The sequence below is a fragment of the Brachionichthys hirsutus genome, chromosome 15, assembly GCF_040956055.1.
Source record: "Brachionichthys hirsutus isolate HB-005 chromosome 15, CSIRO-AGI_Bhir_v1, whole genome shotgun sequence".
NCBI lineage: Eukaryota > Metazoa > Chordata > Actinopteri > Lophiiformes > Brachionichthyidae > Brachionichthys > Brachionichthys hirsutus.
In genome coordinates this window covers 263,385-287,100 of record NC_090911.1, presented here as the reverse complement: position 1 = coordinate 287,100, position 23,716 = coordinate 263,385, and the positions used below count along the sequence as shown (strand labels likewise).

General features: G+C 44.6%; 2 protein-coding genes across 2 annotated transcripts in view; both read right to left on the bottom strand.

Annotated features, from left to right (window-relative positions):
- Positions 1–2,910, bottom strand: part of dusp12 (dual specificity phosphatase 12) — a 6,160-nt gene extending 3,250 nt beyond the window's left edge. Inside the window, exons 1-3 of the mRNA XM_068748782.1 lie at positions 2,581–2,910; positions 2,458–2,464; positions 143–410 (exon numbers count right to left, since the gene is read on the bottom strand). Of these exons, the coding sequence (XP_068604883.1) occupies positions 143–410; positions 2,458–2,464; positions 2,581–2,910 (605 nt within the window). The remainder of the gene's footprint in view (positions 1–142; positions 411–2,457; positions 2,465–2,580) is intronic.
- Positions 2,847–21,874, bottom strand: tmem68 (transmembrane protein 68). The gene is made up of 8 exons (XM_068749184.1): positions 21,768–21,874; positions 18,154–18,327; positions 16,253–16,352; positions 14,399–14,566; positions 7,735–7,928; positions 5,073–5,133; positions 4,769–4,908; positions 2,847–3,056 (listed from the first exon to the last, which is right to left on the bottom strand). The coding sequence occupies exons 1-8, from the start codon at positions 21,825–21,827 to the stop codon at positions 2,952–2,954; spliced, it is 1,002 nt and encodes a 333-aa protein (XP_068605285.1). The 5' UTR covers positions 21,828–21,874; the 3' UTR covers positions 2,847–2,951.
- Positions 21,875–23,716: the final 1,842 nt, after the last annotated feature.

The window sequence follows — 23,716 nt, the reverse complement described above, 5'->3', positions numbered from 1 at the left end:
TTTAAACTGGTACTTTATGATTCAGGAAATGAAACGTTACATGTTCACTTATTTTTAACAATAACACATTTTCGAAGTTAAACACAGGTGAACATGAAAATAGAGCAGTGTCTGAGGCTTCCCAGTAACCTCTGACCCTTACCAGTGAACAAACGCAGCCCCTCCTCCATGCACAGCGTCTTGAATAAACAAGAAGCAGTCATCCATGTGACTCAGGAGGTCAGAGGTCACCTCATCCAGAACATTAATCCACTTCTTGAAGAGACGTGTACTTGTAGGAAGCAGAGGGGCGGGATCCACTGAATCCACAGATAGAATGTGAGTGACAGCTGCAGCAGCCAATCCCCGGATGTCACCGAGATCAGCGGCGGTGCCGATGTACAGACCGGGATCCACGCGGAGGAGCATGGCTGCAAAAACACAAAAGCGTAGTTTCGTGAAGCGATTTCACAAAATAAACGGCGTTTCCATTTCTTTACGTGTGCGATCAAAGTCCGGCATAAACAACAATCAAAAGGTGACATCGGTTTGATAGAGATTTAATCTAATTAAATAATCTCCTGATTTAAGACGGTCGCCCTCATCATCGACCCTGCATAAGTGTTAGTCCGCGACGGAGATCAAATAGACCGCTCACCCGTAAAGCGGACCGCTAGTAGCAGAAAACACGAACAATAACAAACGCAAGGTATCTGGGAGGTTTGGTCCGTCTTTTATATCGTCCGGGTGAAACAACTAGTAGAATTCTTTTTTTCCGGTGTTACCTCAAACAGGTTTCCCCTCCGTCTCCTACGGAGCGGCTTAGGGGACATGAGGAGGGAAATTAATCAAACCCGAAAAGTTTAGTCGGGATCCCGCAATATTCTTTCGGAATTACGACTTTATAAATCGGGAAAGTGAGCAACTAATTTCTTTTGTTAGCAATGCTGCTATGCTAACCATTTGTTTACTTCCGGGTCAAAATAAAGGATGCGCCGTGGAAAAGATAGGAGACGTTTATCGTTTTATTTTGAGATTGGCTTAATGATTGAGCAGTTTACAGGGCACCGCTTCTCCTGTTGTCTTCATCCATCCGCTGTGTGCACGGGGCGTGTCCCTGCAGGTGTCCCTGCAGGTGTCCCTGCAGGTGTCCCTCCAGGTGTTACTCCAGGTGTGACAAAGACTGCAGTTTACTGGCCTGTTCTCGACCGGTCTTGATCAAAACTCCCGATGACGTGCCCGAGACCCTTAAAAAGTGGTCTCGGAACCAAGACCGAAGTCCAGAACTACAACACCTGAATTAATTTCAAGAGTTAATAATTAACTCGAGCCACCAGATGAGGTGCATCTATTCAGGATGCCTCCTGGACGCCTCCCTGGTGAGGTGTTCAGGGCACGTCCCACCGGGAGGAGACCACAGGGAAGACCCAGGACACGCTGGAGAGACTATGTCTCTCGGCTGGCGTGGGAACGCCTCGGGATCCCCCCGGAAGAGCTAGAGGAAGTGGCCGGGGAGAGGGAAGTCTGGGCTTCCCTGCTTGGGCTGCTGCCCCCGCGACCCCCCCGGATAAGCGGAAGAAGATGGATGGATGGATGGATGGATGGATGGATGGATGGACCTGTAGTAATGAACACATGGCTGATCAAACCTGTTATATACGCTGTAGGCCTTTGATACACTTGTAATAACAATAATGCATTTGTTTTACATACAGTATATGCATGTGTATTTATAACCATTGCCCAACTTTTAAAAAAATGTATAATTCAAAGTCAAAGTGGGCATATGATTGTCTTTGATATTTTTAATAAATAATGGCGTGCCAGTGTTTTGTAAATCGCCACATTCTGTCTCAAATGTTTTTGGAAACAGTGCTGCGTTTGAACTGACTGAACAAACTGACGCTGTGAGTACTCTGGTGAGTACTCTGGTGAGTACTCTGGTTGGTAAAGCCTGGGCCGAACGCTGAGACTGGAACTCACCACACATACAGTCAGACTGCTGTTCAGTGTAACTGCCGAACGTATTTCTTTGTTTCTTTTTTGTTTTGTTGTTTGAGCTATTTTTTGTTCTATTTGATAATTATTATTTATCAGGTAGGAAACATCTTTTTAACCAGTGTTGGACAATCCAGGCATAGACAATCTTTATTCCACAAAACCAACATAAGTCACTCCTCAAAAGATATATTATCCAATTAAAATTAAAAACTCAATGAAAACATGTATTTGTCCCCCTAAGCCCCTCCCCCGTGAGTGAGAGAGAGAGAGAGAGAGAGTGAAGGGGTCTCGAGGAATAAAACAGCAGGTCTGGCGTGTCCCTCTTGCGTTGCTGCACCGGGTAGCTAACCCCGGAGGAAGAAGCAGACTTCGGCCCTGGAGAGGAGCGATCTCCCCGGTGTCCCCCAACCACGGTCCCGAGACCAGGACCAGAAGGGTTTAACAGTGACATAAACCCACCAATTCACACATCCCCACCAGGAGTCTGTGAAACCGCGATAACAAACAGGAACAGGGAGCCTCAGAAACTGCAGTCAGGGTCAGCGCAGAGAAGAAAGCAATGGAAACAAGAGAGTGTGAGGAAACAGAACATGTGCAAACCGGAGCCGCCGGAGCCGCCGGAGCCACCGGAGCCACCGAAGCCCCCGGAGCCACCGGAGCCACCGAAGCCCCCGGAGCCACCGGAGCCACCGGAGCCGCCGGAGCCACCGGAGCCGCCGGAGCCACCGGAGCCGCCGGAGCCGCCGGAGCCGCCGGAGCCGCCGGAGCCGCCGGAGCCGCCGGAGCCACCGGAGCCGCCGGAGCCCCCGGAGCCGCCGGAGCCGCCGGAGCCACCGGAGCCACCGGAGCCACCGGAGCCCCCGGAGCCGCCGGAGCCGCCGGAGCCACCGGAGCCACCGGAGCCGCCGGAGCCACCGGAGTCCGTGTCATTTGTGCGTTCGGTAACACACTGGAGCGTTGTCCTGCTGCCACTAATGGTCTTTGTATTTGGTGTGAAATCTCTCCAACAAGGCTCTTAGGATATTCCCGGGGATCTGCTGGTGCTGGTCTATCAGGAACTGGACTGCCTGCTGTACCTGTAGAGCAAAAAACCGACCAGACATCAGTACCACATGTGTGTGAATGTAGTCAGCGAGTGAACGTCGTTGGTGATCAGGAGGGCCAATAGCTCAAATTGGTAGCCTCGCCGCTGGCAGGCTACCCCGGGGTAGCTGGGGCTACAATAGTAGCCTCGCCGCTGGCAGGCTACCCCGGGGTAGCTGGGGCTACAATAGTAGCCTCGCCGCTGGCAGGCTACCCCGGGGTAGCTGGGGCTACAATAGTAGCCTCGCCGCTGGCAGGCTACCCCGGGGTAGCTGGGGCTACAATAGTAGCCTCGCCGCTGGCAGGCTACCCCGGGGTAGCTGGGGCTACAATAGTAGCCTCGCCGCTGGCAGGCTACCCCGGGGTAGCTGGGGCTACAATAGTAGCCTCGCCGCTGGCAGGCTACCCCGGGGTAGCTGGGGCTACAATAGTAGCCTCGCCGCTGGCAGGCTACCCCGGGGTAGCTGGGGCTACAATAGTAGCCTCGCCGCTGGCAGGCTACCCCGGGGTAGCTGGGGCTACAATAGTAGCCTCGCTGCTGGCAGGCTACCCCGGGGTAGCTGGGGCTACAATAGTAGCCTCACCACCTCAACACTGTTAATGGGATTCAATTAAACTAAATTCAGTTTTATTTCTGTAACGCCAGATCAGAACAGGAAGTTGTCTCAAGGCACTTTACTGGATTAGCAGGAAGAGACAGAACCCAACTTGACCCACAAGAGCAAGAACTTTGGCAATGGAGGCAAGAAAAACTTCCCTTTAACAGGCAGAAACCTTGGACAGAACCTAGAATCATGGTGGACGGCCATCTGTCTGACCGGCTGGGTTGAGAGAGAGAGAGAGAGAGCGAGATAGAGAGACATTTCCACGTGTCCTCTCCGTTACTCACCTTGCTCCGCCCACCTACAACGGGAGCCTATCGGCTTGTGCTAAACAAGCCCAAACGCAATGACAGCCAATCAACGTCCACTCCAGGGTGTCACTGACTATTCCATCCCCAACGACTCAAGCAAAGAAGCCCAATGCATAAAAAACTATTTTATAAAGGCAATACAGAGACAGTAAAGTTAGAGATTAATTAATTAGATTAAAAACATAAACTAAATATGACTGTAAACATTAATCGCAAGCAACACGATAATTTGACACGCCGAAGCACCATCATCATCTAGTCAAGGCAGTTCTGTCTGATGGACTGTAGCCCAATAATATACATTTAAAAGTGATGAACTTGTGGTCTGATACAAAAGGGTTCAGTGGAAATACAATGAATTGATCAATATCAATACCATACGTGAGAACCAGATCCAAGGTGTGATTAAAGCTTTACTTTCTGGGAGGAGCCAATGAGATAGATGTCATCATTGATATCTGGGGGAATGTTAAAATCTCAGACCACAAGTACGTGTTCTGTTTTCAGAACTAAGCTTTATAAATTCAGTATGAGCCTGGAGGATGGTAAACTATAGCAATGGGGATTGGCTGGATTGATCCCAGGAGGGGTGGGATTCTCCTCCTCCTCCTGGCCATGATGGAGGTGAAGATGATACAGCAGAATTCTCAGTTTTCATTGTTAGAGGACAGAAAGAGATGTTGGCGTGGGAATTCATGGATTGGTGGTTGGTTTGGGCGAGCTACAGAAAATCGTTTGGAACTCATGAGGAGAGGAGAGGGAGAGCGATAAGGCTGAGGAAGGTTGACTCACCCTCTCTGCCAGCTCTGCAGCATTTACATTGGGATCATATGGGATGGGATCGCCAAGGAAGGTTCGAAACTTTACAGGAAATCCACCATAAACAGGAGCTACTGGAAGACGAAACCTCTCATACATCCAGCGGAAACATCCTGGATAGAACGGCACAGGTAACCATGACACATCAGGTCGACGCCCCTTTTACTCTCCTGAATTCTTATTTTAGACATTCTAGACTTTCTAAGCTCATTTACAGTGGATGTGCTTGTGTGTCAATCACTGATAATCACTTAGTGATTTGAACTTTCACACTTACTGAGCGTTCCCAGAGATCTGAAGCCTTCCCGCACATTTTGAGTAAACATTGGAATCACTGGCTGTGAAAAAGAGAGACAAAGAGAAAAATATGAGAAATGATGGGTTTCTACAGCACTATTGACCTTTTTCTGATCATGCAATTTTGTCCATTTGGTCAAATCTTAAGTATAATGGCAAAGCTGACAGATCTCCTTTTATTTCTTTGCCCTCTTTTTCAAGGATAACATTTCACTGAGAGGTAAACAGAAGTGCTTCAAATATTTCAGTGAAGATTTTTTGTCAAAAAACAGAGGAAATAAGAGCCAGCGCAAGGTGCTACAGGAGTCCCCCTCCCCGCACCCCCCAAAAAACCAGTTTCCCCCCTCACTTTAACTTGATATCAGTACCACCAAAATAGGACACTGTTCTTGTCAAGCAGGGTAAGAATGAATTGCAATTTTTGGTGGCATTATTCATACATTTATTCCAGATCAAACATACAGTACTATACTTTTGTAACTGAGTACATTTCTAAATAACTGTTTTTACCAGTACATTAATGGGAGAGAAGTTTACATTCAATCTGACCACAAACCACTGGAAGCCATCATGAAAAAAACACTTGAGTAGCACACGATCCAGAATACAAATACTATTGTTGATACTTCAAAAGTACCAAGTCCAAGGAATGTGCAGTGTAAGCCAGGTAAGGAAATGCACATCGCAGATGCATTAGCCAGAGCTTATATGCCTGTCAGCGCAGGTGCAAGGATAAAGTCCAACCTACCTGCGTCTCATGAAATGTTACAACTATTTAAGATGGAGACGGCAAAAGATGCAACCTTAACCAAACCTTCTGAAACAGTACTATAAAGGTTGGCCAGGGACAAAAGGAAAAGGAAGGAGATTCAAGCGCATTGGAACGACATCGCATACTGATGGAATCTTTTTAAAGGAGAAAGGCTGGTAGTTCCAGCGTCATTGGGAGCAGACATACTGAAACTTCGGTTTTGAAAGCTGCAGGCGCAGAGCAAGAGAAGTACTCTTTTGGCCCGGCACGTCTGCAAGTCTAACAGATTTGGTTAGCAGTTGTGATGTGTGCAGTACAAAAGAGTCTCTCCATCCACAGGGCTCCAGAGAAGCCTCGGCCGAAGATAGGTGGGACCTGTTCCCGTTTCACAAGCAGGAATATCTGCTGTTGGACCACCGTTTAGCTCCAAGGAGCAGAGCAGCACTTTATTCACAACACATCACGCACGTCTAATGGAACTGTTTGTGTCGCAAGGCATTCTGGGTGTGACGTGAAATGGTTGCAGCACCGAGCTCACTGCTATTGATTAGTATGGCAGTGATCTTTTAGCAGCGATCAGCTCCTCCGTTCAGCCTTTACAGTCTGAACCGCAGCGTCAGCAACGACGTGAGGACAGTGAGGAGAAACCAGAGATGAAGATGGAGATGAAAATCGACGAGGGAACTCTAGACTTGGTCGTTTTGTTCTCCGTGACGTCTGCGTCGCCATGCCGACAGAGAGAGAGCGCGTCTGCTGTAAAGAGCTCCGCCTCTCCCCTGAAACAGACTCCGGCAACTTCCTTGACCCGCTAAAGCTGAGAAAGCGTTGGAAAATGAATATAAGTTATTCATTTAACTAAGTCTGAAAAAGGTTTAACCTTTTATAATGTCCCCAAAAATACTGAACTTCGACAGCGATGGACGCTGCTATGAAGAGGGACCGCTGGATTCCTACAGAACAGACTTTGCAGTGAGCGCTTTGTTTCAGGCAAGTAGCTTAACGTACGTTAGCGTTAGCCGTCTTAACATTAGCATTAGTGCGTTACTAATCAACACCAGACAAATTAAATTAGGTCATCAATTCCGTTGTCTGTTTGAGAAGGAATTCAAAGTGGCTGATGTGTTATTTGTGTCCCATGCTACCGGGACACACCTCTGTGCCCAGCCTGCTCTCCTGCCTGACACCAGAGCAACGCCAAGAAACTCAAGCAAACATGATATCGTTTTATGGTTTATGATAATATGCCTTTACTGTCCATCGTAACGAAAACGCTGAACTGCCGTACATCCTGTGCGTTAGACTGTCGCTTATCGTTGCAGGTACCACAACATTTTTTTATCCTCCACATGATGAAGTTTAGCAGGTGGAATCTGTCGACACACGTTAAATCCGGCAGGTGTTTGGCAGACTGGAGTGGAGTCAGCAATTAAGATCTAAACCTAAAGATACCATTGCTTTTCTCGGGCAGTTACGAGAGTTATTTTCGACAGAGAACATCTCTCACAGTGTAGCCGCAGGTCCTCGGTAGGTCCTCAAGATGGCGCCCACAACAAAAAACGTCACGTGACTGAAACCCACGAATAGTCGTAAGCCCGACTATATCTTGGCAGTACTTGTGAACATCCCTCCTGTTGAACTCCTCCAAAAATAATGCAGTCTTAAAAGGTATCAAAAAACACTGTAACAACATTAAGTGATGCTTATTATCTATATCCAAGTGTGGAGTTAATGAATAATGCACAATGTTGAGCACTTTGAATTTCTCATAGAAAAGTGTTATATAAGTCTAATGCATCATCATTATTATTATATCCACTAAAACATACACTCCAGGCGGAAACCTTAAGGGAAGCACAGTGACAGGAGGTTTGAACAACTACCCGGTACATACCACTCGTGAGTCGATGGCAACCTGGGCAAAGCCTTTGCGTTTGCCCCAGAGCAGACAGTAGGTCTCGTCACTGAACAGAGCCTCCCGTACCCCTCCCGGAGAAATCCCCAACAGATGACCGCTCCTCAGCGCTCGCACACATTCCTCCTGTGGACCATGGATCACACTGAATACCTCCAACAGTAACTTGAAACCTGGAGGAACAGGATGGGTTAGGATGGAGTAAAATTAAATATGTACCTGCATCAAACTACTTCTTGAGTACCGGTAATCTGATTACAACTGGACACATGAACGTAGCCATCACATGTATGAGACCACTTCCCTCAGATCACATTCAGAGGTGCTCTAATCCAGTGGCCGTGGCCCGGTACCGGTCCGTGAGGCATTCGATGCCGGGCCGCACAGAAAGAAAAACTAATTTAGGCAACTTCCATTGTATCGATTATTATCAAAGGTCTTTTATTTTGAAAAACGACCGGATTTTCACCGTAACATTTGCCTGTGAATTTTCTTGGTCACGTGATACGTTACTTAAAAAAAAGCCGTAAACTAGTAAAAATTAATTTTTAAAAGACAAACAAACTCCAAGCTGCTCTGCAGGGGAAGCTTCGTTTCCAAAAAAACTAAAAGTGGTAAAATATGTACCAATGTGAGTAGATTTCATGCGTTCATAATCAGCTACTTACCACCGGTAACTGACACGACTGAACTGAGTCTGGAACTGAAACTGGACGGTCATTGGATAGATGCTGGGCTTTGTCCCGCCCATCAGCGTCTCTGGGGCATGATGATTGATTGTTCTGCCGAAAATTTTCAAAAATGTTTTCGTGCGCTAAAAGCGTCCCTCACGGTCACCATGGTAGCGCTGCTGCGCGCGTACGGGCTGTGAATGTCCTTTTGGGTTTAGAGCGTTTCTGGCAGAGCTGGTTGAGACAGAAATGAGGGACGCTGTCCTGCAGCATCTGTTAGAGACAGAAATGAGGGACGCTGTCCTGCAGCATCTGTTTGAGACAGAAAAGAGGGACGCTGTCCTGCAGCATCTGTCTGAGACAGAAATGAGGAACGCTGTCCTGCAGCATCTGTTAGAGACAGAAATGAGGGACGCTGTCCTGCAGCATCTGTCTGAGACAGAAATGAGGAACGCTGTCCTGCAGCATCTGTTAGAGACAGAAATGAGGGACGCTGTCCTGCAGCATGTGTTTGAGACAGAAATGAGGGACGCTGTCCTGCAGCATCTGTTTGAGACAGAAATGAGGAACGCTGTCCTGCAGCATCTGTTAGAGACAGAAATGAGGGACGCTGTCCTGCAGCATCTGTTTGAGACAGAAATGAGGGACGCTGTCCTGCAGCATCTGTTTGAGACAGAAATGAGGGACGCTGTCCTGCAGCATCTGTTTGAGACAGAAATGAGGGACGCTGTCCTGCAGCATCTGTTTGAGACAGAAATGAGGGACGCTGTCCTGCAGCATCTGTGTGAGACAGGAATGAGGGACGCTGTCCTGCAGCATCTGTTTGAGACAGAAATGAGGGACGCTGTCCTGCAGCATCTGTTTGAGACAGAAATGAGGGACGCTGTCCTGCAGCATCTGTGTGAGACAGGAATGAGGGACGCTGTCCTGCAGCATCTGTTTGAGACAGAAATGAGGGACGCTGTCCTGCAGCATCTGTTTGAGAAAGAAATGAGGGACGCTGTCCTGCAGCATCTGTGTGAGACAGGAATGAGGGACGCTGTCCTGCAGCATCTGTTTGAGACAGAAATGAGGGACGCTGTCCTGCAGCATCTGTCTGAGACAGAAATGAGGAACGCTGTCCTGCAGCATCTGTTAGAGACAGAAATGAGGGACGCTGTCCTGCAGCATCTGTTTGAGACAGAAATGAGGGACGCTGTCCTGCAGCATCTGTTTGAGACAGCAATGAGGGACGCTGTCCTGCAGCATCTGTTTGAGACAGACATGAGGGACGCTGTCCTGCAGCATCTGCGTGAGACAGAAATGAGGGACGCTGTCCTGCAGCATCTGTTTGAGACAGAAATGAGGGACGCTGTCCTGCAGCATCTGCGTGAGACAGAAATGAGGGACGCTGTCCTGCAGCATCTGTTTGAGACAGAAATGAGGGACGCTGTCCTGCAGCATCTGTTTGAGACAGACATGAGGGACGCTGTCCTGCAGCATCTGCTTGCTGTTTCCTTCATGGGTTCCTGATTTCAGAAGCTGCTCGTTTGCACTGCTAGGCGTTCGTGGAGTGCAGTTAGCTTCTTAAGCCAGTAGACATGAACCATGTCGGGCGCTGGAGCTGTCCAGCTCTTCATTTTGGACACTCTTGTCCGGATACCTGTTCTGGGATGTTACTATGCTCTGACTTGTGCAACGCCTCTTTTCCCCGAGATACTCTTCCAGTACTGTTCAGGCTCAGCCCTGGGTGGCTCTGCTGTGATCTTAGCTTGCTGTACTGCTTGGGCAGCTCTGCTCAGGTCCGTCAGGAGGCTAACGTATCTCCGTGATGCCATGATTTTTGCCTCTAGCCTTTTTTCAATTGAGGTCCCTGCTCCTTCCGGCTGTTGATCTTGTAGCCAAGTATCTCGATGATTGCTGATGCTGCTGCAGATATCAGCTGATTGGTCTTGGCGATGTTCGCGGTAGGGTTACTACTGCAGTGCTGTGTTTGAATGCCTTCTGATGGTACTTTATTCCAGGAGGAAGCCGAGTTCCGCAAGGACTTCATGATTTTCTTTCTCAAGTCAGCTGCTCTCCCTATCTGCTCTGTTCTTGGGGCTTGGCACCCATTCTCGATGTGTAGTAGTAGTAGTAGTAGTCATAGTAAGAACTTTTATTTCAGTCATTATCTTAAATGAGAACAAAGAATTAAAATTAAAAGAAAAAAACAACAACAACTTAACAATTAAAGCCGCAAGCGGCGTTGTAGGCCCTCGCCGGCCGACAGGCCGTTGAGCTGACCCGCCGACGCACGCCGCTTTTGTCCTGAGTGCTTCACAAGTGTCTAGATTTGAGCTGCATGAGTAGCTCACAGTTTAGTCAAATCGTTATTTGGATTATATGGCCATCTGCCATCAGGAGTTTTTAAGTTTCAATCCAATATGGCCGCCTTCCTGTGTGTCTGGGAGCGTGGCCATAATACTTTTTTTTTTTTGCCCTGACTTGACGCATGTGTGTACCGAATTTCGTGGCTGTCCGACAAAGTTGGCGTCGGACCCCCCATAGGCACAATGCATTGTGATTTCTGTAGGTGGCGCTGGCGCGCCACTTTTTCATGCCCAATTTTGAAACACATAAAAACATTAATTATTCGCCGGTTCTGAGCTTGGTTCAAAGTTTGGTGAGTTTTCGAGCATGTTCAGGGGGTCAAATTGCTGTTTAAACAGCAGAACAAAGAAAGAAAGAAAGAAAAAATAATTTTAGCAAAAACAATATAACTTTTTTTCTGAGTATGCGATTATTACACAAAATACATTTTCAGAATGGTCTCGACGAGGGCTACGCTTCTGTGTTTTGTTTAGTGTCGGGGTGTGTGTGTGCCGTTGAGTGTCGGTGTGTGTGTGCGTGGGTGTGTTGGTCGTCCTCAACAGCATGGCAAAGTTGGATGCCGAGGGTTGACTCGCTGCGCTCGTCAACTTGTCGTCTTCTGCGTTGCAAAAGCAATAGCCCCTTACGCCTAGGATAGGCGCTCGGGCCTAATTCATTTGAGTTATATGCCCATTTCTTTAGTTGAGTATGGTCCAATCAATCAGTGTAATGTAAAAATAAACAACAACAACAAAAGCAAAAATGCAAAAAACAAAAACAAAACAAAATGGAAAACAGACAGAGTTTAGATGTTTAGTGCTGCATAACCAGTAATAACATTGGATTTAAACCTTTTTTTAAATGATTGTACTGTTGTAGAGTTCTTTAATGTGTCATCCAGGCTATTCCATAAGTTTACTCCTCTAACTGAGATGGATCTGCATTCGTGTTTGTTCTCGCTTCTCTTTTTTGATATATGCGAGTTCCTCTCAAATCATAACCGGTCTCTCTGTGTTTGAACCTTTTTTGGATACAGTGTGGATGATTGTTATTGTGAACCCTAAACATAACCACAGCTGTGTTGAGATCGACTAAGTCCTTTAATTTTAATATATTTAGCTGGATAAACAGTGGGGGTGTTGGGGCATAATAATCTGCATAATTAATTAATCTGACTGCCTTTTTTTACAAAATAAATATCGGTTGGATTATTGTTTTGTAATTATTCCACCATAGTTCCACACAGTAATTGAGGTAGGGAAGAATGAGGGTATTGTACAATAAACAGAGTGCTTTATGATTTGTCAACAAAAGTGCTCTCCGGACGCTTGCTGGAGCCTCGTTCAGCCCCTCTTTGACTATGCTAGCACCTCCTGGTATTCAAACATCAAAGTGTCCCTGAAAACCAGGCTCCAAACCTCCCAAAACAAACTGATTCGGCTACTCCTCAATCTGGGGCCCATGACCCACCTTCTTCCTGGACATTTTGCTAGCCTAAAATGGCTCAGGGTAGAAGACAGGGTTAAACAACTCAAAATGGGATTGGCATTTATAATAGTCAATGCAGCTCTGCCCTCAGTCCCCTCAATCCCTGCATACCTGAATAAACACCTCCACAGATTTAGTGACACCCACAGCCACAACACTAGAGGGAGCTCAAACAACAACCTGATTACCCCCTCCTCCAGGACTAACATGGGTAAATCATCTTTTTACAATACTGCCCCCCAAGGGTGGAACTGTTTGACTCCTGCCCTCAAAACATGCACCTCTTTGGCCTCCTTCAAAACGGCCCTAAAAATACACCTTTTAGGGGGACAGAAACGGAGATAGTCATCACGACTCTCTCCGGATCAAACCCCCCCTCCTTTTTTTTGTCCACCTATGTTGCACGTATTAATTGCTTTAGTAATTTACTGTAATTTATGTAAGTTATTTATTGTCATTTCGCATCAGTGGTGTAATTTATTTTAGATTAATTGTTAGTTTGCACTGGCGGTGTAATAACATTTTATTTTTGTTTTTCTAATGTTATGTTGCATCAATTGCGTAATTTAATATTGGTTTTACTTTTATTTGTATTGTTATTTGTGGATGATTTATGTACGAAGGACTTTCAACGGAAACAAGCCCGCAAGGGCTTTTTTGAAATGCTCCTCTTAGACAGGATGTTTGACGTTATTTGTACTGTAATACATGCTACTGTGTGACTGTACTTGTACTCTAACATTCTATCTAATAAATATATTCATCATCATCATCATCACAACTGCCTTAATTTTATACAATATGCCAATTGTTTTTGATACTTTTGTTTTCAGGTCATTTATATGAACTTTCCAATTCCATTTTTCATCAATATGCACTCAATTTCGATTTGGTTAATCTTTAATTTTGTTTGATTATATATTTTTTTATTTCCAAATATAATATATTTTGTTTTATTCACATTCATTGATAATTTATTGTAATCAAACCATCTTTTTAATATTTCTAAATCTTTTCCAACTGTAATCAATAACTGCTCAATATTTTGTCTGGAACAATAGAGGCTGGTATCATCAGCAAACAAAATACATTGCATGTTCCTAAGAACCTCACAAATGTCATTAATGTACATTATAAACAATTTTGGCCTGAGGACAGAGCCCTGCGGGACTCCATGAGTTATAAAATGTGTGGTGGTGATAAAACAGCCCCAACTTGAAATGGTGTCCTGGCTCCCCTTGCCGTAGCATGTTTGTATTCTGGATGGGGCACATTGAGTCTCATCAATGGCTAACTGCGATAGCAACTTCTTCTTGCGGATATTTGAACATTGAGGTAGTAGTTCTTTCTTGTTTCTTTGTAAGTCCTCCCTGTGTTCGCGAATTTGGGTGAATTGGTTACTCCAAATTGTCTGTAGTGTATGAGTGTGTGCATGAGTGGTTGTCTGCCTCTGTGCGGCCCCACGGTGTGTACCCATAGCCAGCTGGGACTCCTGTGACCCGCAAAGCTGCAAAAATGAATGCATATTTCTTTTCCTGTCAATCACTGTGTGGAAGTCACTGAGCGGGAGAGAGAAATGTTTTTTGTTTTGAACGTGCAGAGCGCAGGAGCGACGAAGGATCCAGCTGCACAACCATTGTGACATTGCAGAACACAAGCCAGCTGAACACGAGAAGCATCACTGACAGCCTGGAACGGCTTGGAATGTCGATTTGGACGCAGTGTGAAAGACAATGAGAAGTGGCCTCACCGTGCAGCACAGAGTTTGGGTATAATGATGAACAGTCAAACTCGTGGCACCATTGTTTCCTGACATTTCCTTGTTGGTAGCGAAGCGGCGTCTGAGAGGAATGTCTTCTAAAAGCGGCGAAGAATAAAAAACAACTGTGTATGTCTTGCCTCCTCCCCTTTCTGTGAATTGTGTCACTCTGACAGAGTACGCAACAATATGTACGTACTCATTCAGAACTCCGCAGAGCGCCGATTCCTTGTAGCTAAACATAATACTTTTATATTACCGGTACGGAAAGCCAGTCGTAACTCCGAGTTGTCGTTAAACAAGTACAGTACATCGTTAAGTGAAGAGAAAACCGACAAACATTTCCAAGATATTCTATATATTTTTTAATGCACCTGTATGTTAGTGTGAGTACCTGGGATCTTAAAGAGGAAGTGGTCTGCTACAGAATGGCATGTCCGTCCCTTCCGGATGATTACGTTGGCCAGAAAGTAATAGTAGTCAATAGGAATGGCTCCATGATAGTACACAATCAGTGCTGGGCCTTTGTCAGGGATCTTCTCCAGTCCATGGATCTCATACCCTGGGATACAGATCACAGCACATCAAGCAAACATAGCAAGACTGTGTGACACTGGAAACAACTGCCATTTGCGTTTCCATCCAGAGTTAGAGGAGGCTATGTAATCAACAATGTTCCAGATTATGAATTGGTTCTGATAAATTATACTATTCCACAGAGGCACAACAATCATCCATGAACAAGAACAACGATACTCTTGATGGAGTGCTCTGTTGCTTCGATCCAGAGGTGTGCAGTTTGCATGTTCTCCCCATGTTTGCGTGGGCTCTCCCGCTCTCCGGCTTCCTCCCACCTCCGAAAACACACAATGTAGGTGACTTGGATATTCTAAACTGCCTCATAGGTCAGGGACAACAGTGGAAATTAGCAATCCTGCTATAACCTGGTACAATGCATCTCTCCGTAGTGGTTAATATTAATTGTACACGGTCGCTGTATAAAAATAATAAAAATTATCATAACTCTTATTATAGTTATGTTATTTTCAATCTATAACAGTTCTAATATCGCCAGGACCACAGAAAACATGATGACTCTGGGGAAGAATTCAGGTAGTAATTAATTATTGAGGTGATTAAATATAGAGAGAAAGAGAAGCTCAGTGAATCATGGAAATTCTCCCAGCAGTTTTAGCCTGTACGCATGGCTAAAGTCTAATCTACGCTAGCCTTAGTTACAGCCTTGATCCAAAGGAATGTTTTAAGATTACATTTAAAATGTCTCATCTAAAAGGGTGTCTGCCTTTTAGATGAGAAGATGGTTCCACAGAAAGAGCCTGAAACCTGAAGTCTTTGGCTCCGAATGTTATCATGTTATCATGTTATCATGTCATCCAGCATCCTCAGATCGTAATGTTCAAGATGGGTGGTAGGGTACGATAAACTCATAAATATTTGCTTCACCATTAAGAGATCTATACACAAGGGGTTTTATCCTTTCTAATAAATAAATAAATAAATAAATAAAACTATCATTTCAATTGTGGATTTCACAAGGAGCCAGTAAAGGGCGATGGTGGCGCGGTGGTTGAGAGGGTCGTCCTATGACCGAGAGGTTGGCGGTTCGATCCCCGGCTCTGTGTGCACTGTCGTTGTGTCCTTAGGCGAGACGCTTCACCCACATTGCCCGGGCGCATGCGCACGCTGCGACCAGCAGCAGAGTGTAACTGCTGTAAACCAAATCTACAAATAAAGTCACCTTACACCCTTTAAAGAGACACCAAATCAGGTACAGACAGTGGTTCTCGACAAAACACAGTATTCTAGATCAGCTGGAATTTTTTGGGACTTACTGGAATAGCTTGACATTTTGGAGTTACACTAATCCAGCCTGGAAGGAACACATGCTGGATTCAATCAGAACAATGAATCAGCTGGATTCATTGTTCTGCATCTTTTTTTTTTCACAATGTTTTTTTTAAGACGACTGCAAATAGAAAATGTTTTTTTTTTATGGCGTCAAAGGACATATTTCAATCATGGCAATATAGGCATGAACTTTTGAATTTCATGCCACAGCCTCTGAATAGGATTCAGGTCCCAAGACCCAGCCACTCCAACTTTCAAATCCCAGAGGAAAATTCTATAGCACAGGTTTATGCCCTTTAAGTGTAAAATGCGAAATAATATAAAGTATAAATACTAATGTCTCAGATCTAAAGAAAAGCATGTACCGGTAATTGCTTACCATGCCATATGGCTCCATGTCCATCCCACAGAACCGCCAGGGTCTTTCTTGCTCCATCCCACAGGTTGTTGTAGTAAGCTTCCCTCAGCTGATTTTTCCTCTGTCATGAAATGAAAAGGAAAGATATAGTTGGAAGTGAATGAAGGCTGGGCACAACAGATTTTAAAAGCCAGACGTTTAGGTCGATGGTTTTGTTGTGTCCTTGCCTTTGACTCCCTTAGTCCCATTGCATCGACGGCAACGCAGTTGTCTATGCCTGGTGTTACGGTAATATGCACCACCCTTACTGGGAACCGGTGCTGGTGCTCTGGTCGCAGAGACTTACTTTGACCAGCATGTGGTGCCAGAGCCACGGCCGGAGTGCCGCTTTGCCGCACCCTCACCACTGTGTAATATGGGACCTTTAAAGTTCACTGGTGAGTGAATCTGGTTTTGCAGCTGTGATTCCATGTCGTCATGTCTGGATGCTTCGCACTGCTCCGCACCCCGTCACACAATCCAATGCGGAAGACATCTTTATGCATGTGTGTACTTTTACTTTTGGAAAGTTGTAGAAAAATACACTATTATTAAAGCTATATAGCGATTAACCGCTTTGCTAAATACAATGAATCTATCCTTACTCACAGGCTATGTACCCAAGTCTTTTGAAACAGCAGTCATTAAACCGCTTCTCAGAAAACCAACATTGGATCCTGATGTCTCGGCTAACTATCGGCCAATTTCAAACCTTCCATTCCTGTCAAAGCTTCTAGAGAAAGCAGTTTCCAGTCAGCTGTGTGAATTCTTACAAGACAATCAGTTATTTGAGGTTTTTCAGTCGTGTTTCAGAGCTCATCATAGCACAGAGACAGCATTAGTTAAAGTCACCAATGACCTTTAATAGCGTCTGATAATGGACTTGTCTCCGTGCTTATTTTATTAGATCTCAGTGCAGCCTTTGACACAATAGATCATCAGATTCTGTTACAGAGGCTGGAACAATCTGTTGGTGTTAGAGGATCTGCATTGAACTGGTTTAGATCATATTTATCTGATAGATTTCAGTTTGTACGTGTTCATGATGAATCTTCTACGTACACTGAAGTTAAATATGGAGTTCCACAGGGTTCAGTGCTTGGACCTATTTCGTTCTCGCTGTATATGCTTCCCTTAGGTAACATTATTAAGAAACATAGCATAAATTTCCACTGCTATGCAGACGATACTCAATTGTACCTGTTCAGCCAGACAAAGTCGATCAGTTGGTTAGACTTCAGACGTGCCTTAAGGACATTAACTCCTGGATGACCGAGAACTTCCTGTTATTAAACCTAAATAAAACTGAGGTTCTGGTTCTTGGGCCAAAGCATCTCAGAAATGTTTGTTCTAGTTGAACTAGATGGCGTCTCAGTCTTATTCATGTTATAAATATATGTGATCAATCGCTCTCTCTCTCTCTCTCTCTCTCTCAACCCAGCCGGTCAGACAGATGGCCGTCCACCATGAGCCTAGGTTCTGTCCAAGGTTTCTGCCCGTTAAAGGGAAGTTTTTCCTTGCCTCCGTTGCTCTTGTGGGTCAAGTTGGGTTCTGTGTTTCCCTGCTAATCCTGTAAAGTGCCTTGAGATGACTTTATGTTGTGATCTGGCGCTATAGAAATAAAACTGAATTGAATTGAATTGAATTAACTGATGTAATAATCTGAAATCCAAGGTACTCTAAAGTCTATCCTTTAAATTAATTGATCCGTCACTACGCTGCCAATGCTTCGCATCGCGCAGGTGCAAAATCGTGTATCGATACGAATCGGGTTTTTTTCCACATCCCTAGTAGTATCCAAACTCATGACTTGTTCTGCTTAGAAAGCTTTTTGACACATATTTAAGTGCTCAAGTTTAACTGTTAAAATACCATCTGCATACCTTGTAGACATGAAGAAAGAGGATAGAGAGGTAAAGGAGGATGACGATGAGGAAGGGCAAGATGAAGACAATGACCAAAGGGGTAAAGACCCACAGTAGGTACTCCAGAACACTCAGACAGTCCTCCATCTGACCAAGGCCGACCCATTCCTCAAAGTTAGGAAATACACACACCTGTGGATGAAGAGAGGCAGATCAATGACTAGAACCATAACTACTTAATATCTTTACTTTGTACGTGACAATCCATTAAGTCATGTCATGATGTCTATACTCTTTACAAAGCAACAGCTACAATATTGTTTTAGATATCAGAAATATCTCAAACGACAGAAACAACAACAGCCACTGAAAACCAGGCTCCAAACCTCCCAAAACAAACTGATTCGGCTACTCCTCAATCTGGGGCCCATGACCCACCTTCTTCCTGGACATTTTGCTAGCCTAAAATGGCTCAGGGTAGAAGACAGGGTTAAACAACTCAAAATGGGATTGGCATTTATAATAGTCAATGCAGCTCTGCCCTCAGTCCCCTCAATCCCTGCATACCTGAATAAACACCTCCACAGATTTAGTGACGCCCAGAAATGAAGATAGTCAACACAACTCTCTCCAGATCAACCCCCACCCTCCCTTACCTTGCCCCCATTCCCCCCTTTTTGCTCCACCTACGTTGTACATAAAATGTGTCTTTTTATTTATTGATATTTTGCATCAATTAGTGCCGCCTTTTACCTTGAAGCACAAACCACTTTGAAATCTGAGCGCCCAATCAGTCTCTTCATGTTTTTGATGTTTAAAGATTCACAGCTTGAGTTGGACCCGACAGGCTTTGAGCTCAGAACCACAGACAGCAAGTTAGACGGACTGGACCTGGCTTGTCCAGGGTGTCCCCCGCTTCTTGCCCATTGACTGCTGAGATAGGCTCCAGCTTGGCCCGCAACCCGATAACGGGCAAAGCGGCTGGAAAATGAATGAATGAATGAATGAATGAATGAATGCATCAATTGAGTATTTTTTTTTATATTGGTATTGTTACATGTCAATTAATTACGGAAACAAGACCGCAAGGGCATTTTTGAAATGCTCCTCTTAGACATGATGTTTAACTGTATTTGTACTGTAATACATGCTACTGTGTGACTGTACTTGTACTGTAATACATGCTACTGTTTGACTGTACTTGTACTGTAATACATGCCACTGTTTGACTGTACTTGTACTGTAATACATGCTACTGTTTGACTGTACTTGTACTGTAATACATGCCACTGTTTGACTGTACTTGTACTGTAATACATGCTACTGTGTGACTGTACTTGTACTGTAATACATGCTACTGTTTGACTGTACTTGTACTGTAATACATGCCACTGTTTGACTGTACTTGTACTGTAATACATGCTACTGTTTGACTGTACTTGTACTGTAATACATGCCACTGTTTGACTGTACTTGTACTGTAATACATGCTACTGTGTGACTGTACTTGTACTGTAATACATGCTACTGTTTGACTGTACTTGTACTGTAATACATGCCACTGTGTGACTGTACTTGTACTGTAATACATGCCACTGTTTGACTGTATTTGTACTGTAATACATGCTACTGTTTGACTGTACTTGTACTGTAATACATGCTACTGTGTGACTGTACTTGTACTGTAATACATGCTACTGTTTGACTGTACTTGTACTGTAATACATGCTACTGTGTGACTGTATTTGTACTGTAATACATGCTACTGTTTGACTGTACTTGTACTGTAATACATGCCACTGTTTGACTGTACTTGTACTGTAATACATGCTACTGTGTGACTGTACTTGTACTGTAATACATGCTACTGTGTGACTGTACTTGCACTCCTCTAATATTCTATCTAATAAATATATTCATCATCATCAGCCAAAACCTTCACCTGACACCAGCTGTGCCTCCACCTAATTTAACCGTGGATATTTTTGTCCATTTCAGAATTTCAAAACTCCCTCACAGGCAATCACCCTCCTGATTCAAAATCTCAACTTTCAGCATGAAAATCCATTACTTGATTTGATTATTTGTGTAATCCATGTTTAACATATCCATGACCCTTTGGACAAAAATGTCCAACAGAAGATCACAGAGGGCTGATTTGTTTTGGGTTTTTTTGCAAGGATGGTTAATTATGGATTTTCATGCTGAAAGTTTCATCTAAAATTTGACCTGTTATGCACCGTATCTTATCCATGACCTTTTAGCACCCAGATATGGAATAAAAGCATTCCAAAATGGCCTGACAGGGGCTAAAATCCTGAAATTCATGTCAAAAGTGATTTAGCGTAAAGCCATAAAAGTCATCTCAAGGATTCTGAGAATAACTAGTCCAAATAATAATAATAATAAGAGTGCGTTGGTTTTATAGAGCGCTTTTCTGGGCACCCAAAGACGCTTTACATTGTGCATTATTCATTCACTCCGTACCTGGTGGTGGTGAAGCTACTAGCCACAGCTGCCCCGGGGCAGATACAGCTGCAGCTGCCCCGGGGCAGATACAGCTGCAGCTGCCCCGGGGCAGACTGACAGGAGCGAGGCTGCCAATTGGCGCCATCGGCCCTCCTGAGCACCACCGACATTCACTCGCTCACTACATTCACACAGGCAATGTGGGTGAAGCGTCTTGCCCAAGGACACACGTGCCGGAGCCGGGAAGAACCGGCAACCTCTCAATCATAGGACGACCCGCTCAACCACCTGCGCCGCCGTCACAAATGGCTAAATGACAGGCAGACATTTTTGTCCACTTGAAGGGTCATGGATGTAATTTTTTTTGAAGGATCACACAAGAGTTAACAAGTTATCAGCGGAAACGTCACTGAAGAACTCCACCAGCATTCTTAAAAGCATTCAGGTTACACGCCGTCTGCCTGCCTCTGCTGGACTTATTAAACTCCTCAAGCTCATGTGTCCTTGTTCCCTTTTTGCGTGTTCTGACTTTCGGCTAACGCTAACCGGGCAGCTCTAGTTTCCATTATTCGTTATGGCAAATATAGTTGCGGTTTTCCAACAAATCGGATTTCACACAATATTACGGAATGAAATATGTTCAAGAACCAAGGTTCCACCGTAATTTGTGATATACGTCAGCTGATTAAGTCCAAAGTCTCTGTCATCAAATTTGGTGGTTCATAATACCCCACAGATTTCCAATGGAGGAAGGTCAGGAGCACAGCTCAAGCTTATGTGTGACAGCAGAATGAAGCTTTATTGACCGGCACCAGCAGGACAATCACACATGTACAGGATGTCCAGGTAAACAAACTACAAGGTACTTATATGAGGTTTTTCAGTTGAAAGGCAGTTTCATTTTCAATTGAAAAGGTTTTGTCCATACAAATTAAATACCGGTAGTATAAACCTGCTCTACATTAACTGCTTTATGAGATGACTGTAGTTGTGATTTGACAACATAAAGAACCAGATTTTTGTGAAGAAACCCTGTAAGCAATCACACAAACAATGGACACAGAAAGGCAGATGGTCAGGCACTGAAAGGATTATGTGAGATTCCTGCTACATTTGGAAAGTGCAGACACACATTTGTAAACGTAACTGGATAGGGCTCATACCAGGAAGGAGACAATGTCCTTTGCTTCAAGTACACAGGACCAGTTTCCTGCGTCTGACATCTTGCTCTGCTGCCAGCCACTGAGCCTGTCACTCAACCAGGAGATGGGAAATGGTTCACACTGCATGAGAGCATCTGCTACCATGTAGCTGATGGAAAAAGGAGAATACCATTGAATTAGTACGAAAACAGGAATATTCTCCCTACATTTCATTTGAAATAAATACGTTTATGGAGTACAGCTGTTAAGGAAATGTGAGCGTTTTCAACATTTCTGTGTTTTTGAACAATTCTGAGGAAATGTAAACTCGGGAGCGAGGATAGCCAAGTACAGAAAAAACTAATTACAAACCACAGGCAAAACAGGCATGTACAGCTATTGGCATCACTATTACAAGGCCTCTGAATGTGTTGGACCATTTGTTTTTGCCAGATATACAATAATTATCATATTTATACGTTAGTTTTAGGGACTATACGATAACTACATTTTAAAAAATGCCAAATGTAAAATAGATCAGGCCTTTCCATGTACCCCAAAAAAATAAAAAATAAAATACCGGTAAAACATATTGTTTTGATTTACAGCAGGGCTGCTCACACTTTTTCAGCATGCGCGCCACTTATAAAATGTCACAAGAAAATGCAAAACATAGAATTATTTTCAAATATATATCGAGGATTCTTTATTTACAATGTATGCTGATGTACCCTGCGTAACCGCATAAGCCAATATTGAACAACACAATTGAATTAACTATGAATTGTCTGTATTTACATCAGTTTACTTTGATGACTTGCAGTGACTTGAATCAGGGATGCATCGTCCGGACAGTAGCTGCTGCTGCCTCAAGCACACTTCCAAACGTTCATCCGTCATGGTGGAACGGGACTTGGACTTAATGATGTTCATGTGGGGAAAGGCTGACTGGCATAAATAAGTGGAGCGAATAATGCAGTGAAGGAGGCGGCACATGTCCTCATGTTGGGGGACGTGTCCTCCGTGAGTACTGTTAATAGCTCCTCTTTTGCAGTGAGATCACTAAACACCAAACGAATAAAAACGCACATCTGGGCTGTGTCACTCAGGTCAGTAGATTCGTCCAGCTGCAGTGAGAAACACTCTCAATCTCTGACGTCCGTCCACATCTGCTGGTCCCATCCTCAGCGTGGCTCCACAGCGCCGTGTAACTGGACCTCTGGACAGCAGAGCTTTGATTGAGGATAATATCTCTGCCTTGTTCTTAAAGTCTCGGAACAATCAGTCCGCTGCTTTAACCAACGCCTCTTTCACCATCTCTGCGTCTTGGAAGGACTTCTTGTTCGTAATGATGACGTGACTCACGCAGAACGATGCCTCGGTGGCGGCTTTCAACAGCCTTTGAACAGTCTGAAAATGGCGCTCCACATTTCCCTTCTTCGGGGATGCAATGGTAGCCTGGCAGATCAGGCAAACGCACGTGGAAAACGACATCGTGAAAAAGATTCCACCTCCCATTCCGTATGAAAGTGAAATGTTTTTGCCTTCTTACTCGGTCCAGCAATGGTGATAAGCCTTCTTTCGTTTTGAAGAGAAAAGCGGAGATAACTCGTGACTAGCTTGCTAGTTTCGCTGCAATTAGCACCTTTTTGCGCATGTGCGGTGACCTAAAGGTCCGAAAAAACAAGTTGTCATCTGACTGGCTGCCGTGCATGTCAATCAAAAAATATGTCACACGATCGACCGACTTTCCCTTACGATCGATACGATCGACGTATTGAGCACCCCTGATTTACACGGACACACACACACATATCACCAGAAACTGATACACATTCATACCCAATCAGCTTACACCTGGCTGACGTTTCCTACCTCCTCACTGCCAATCAACCACAGCTTATTTGTTTGAGCAGCTGCGTCCAAACCGGAGTAAACGAGTAAACGAACGAGTAAAGAAGTTTGTCAGC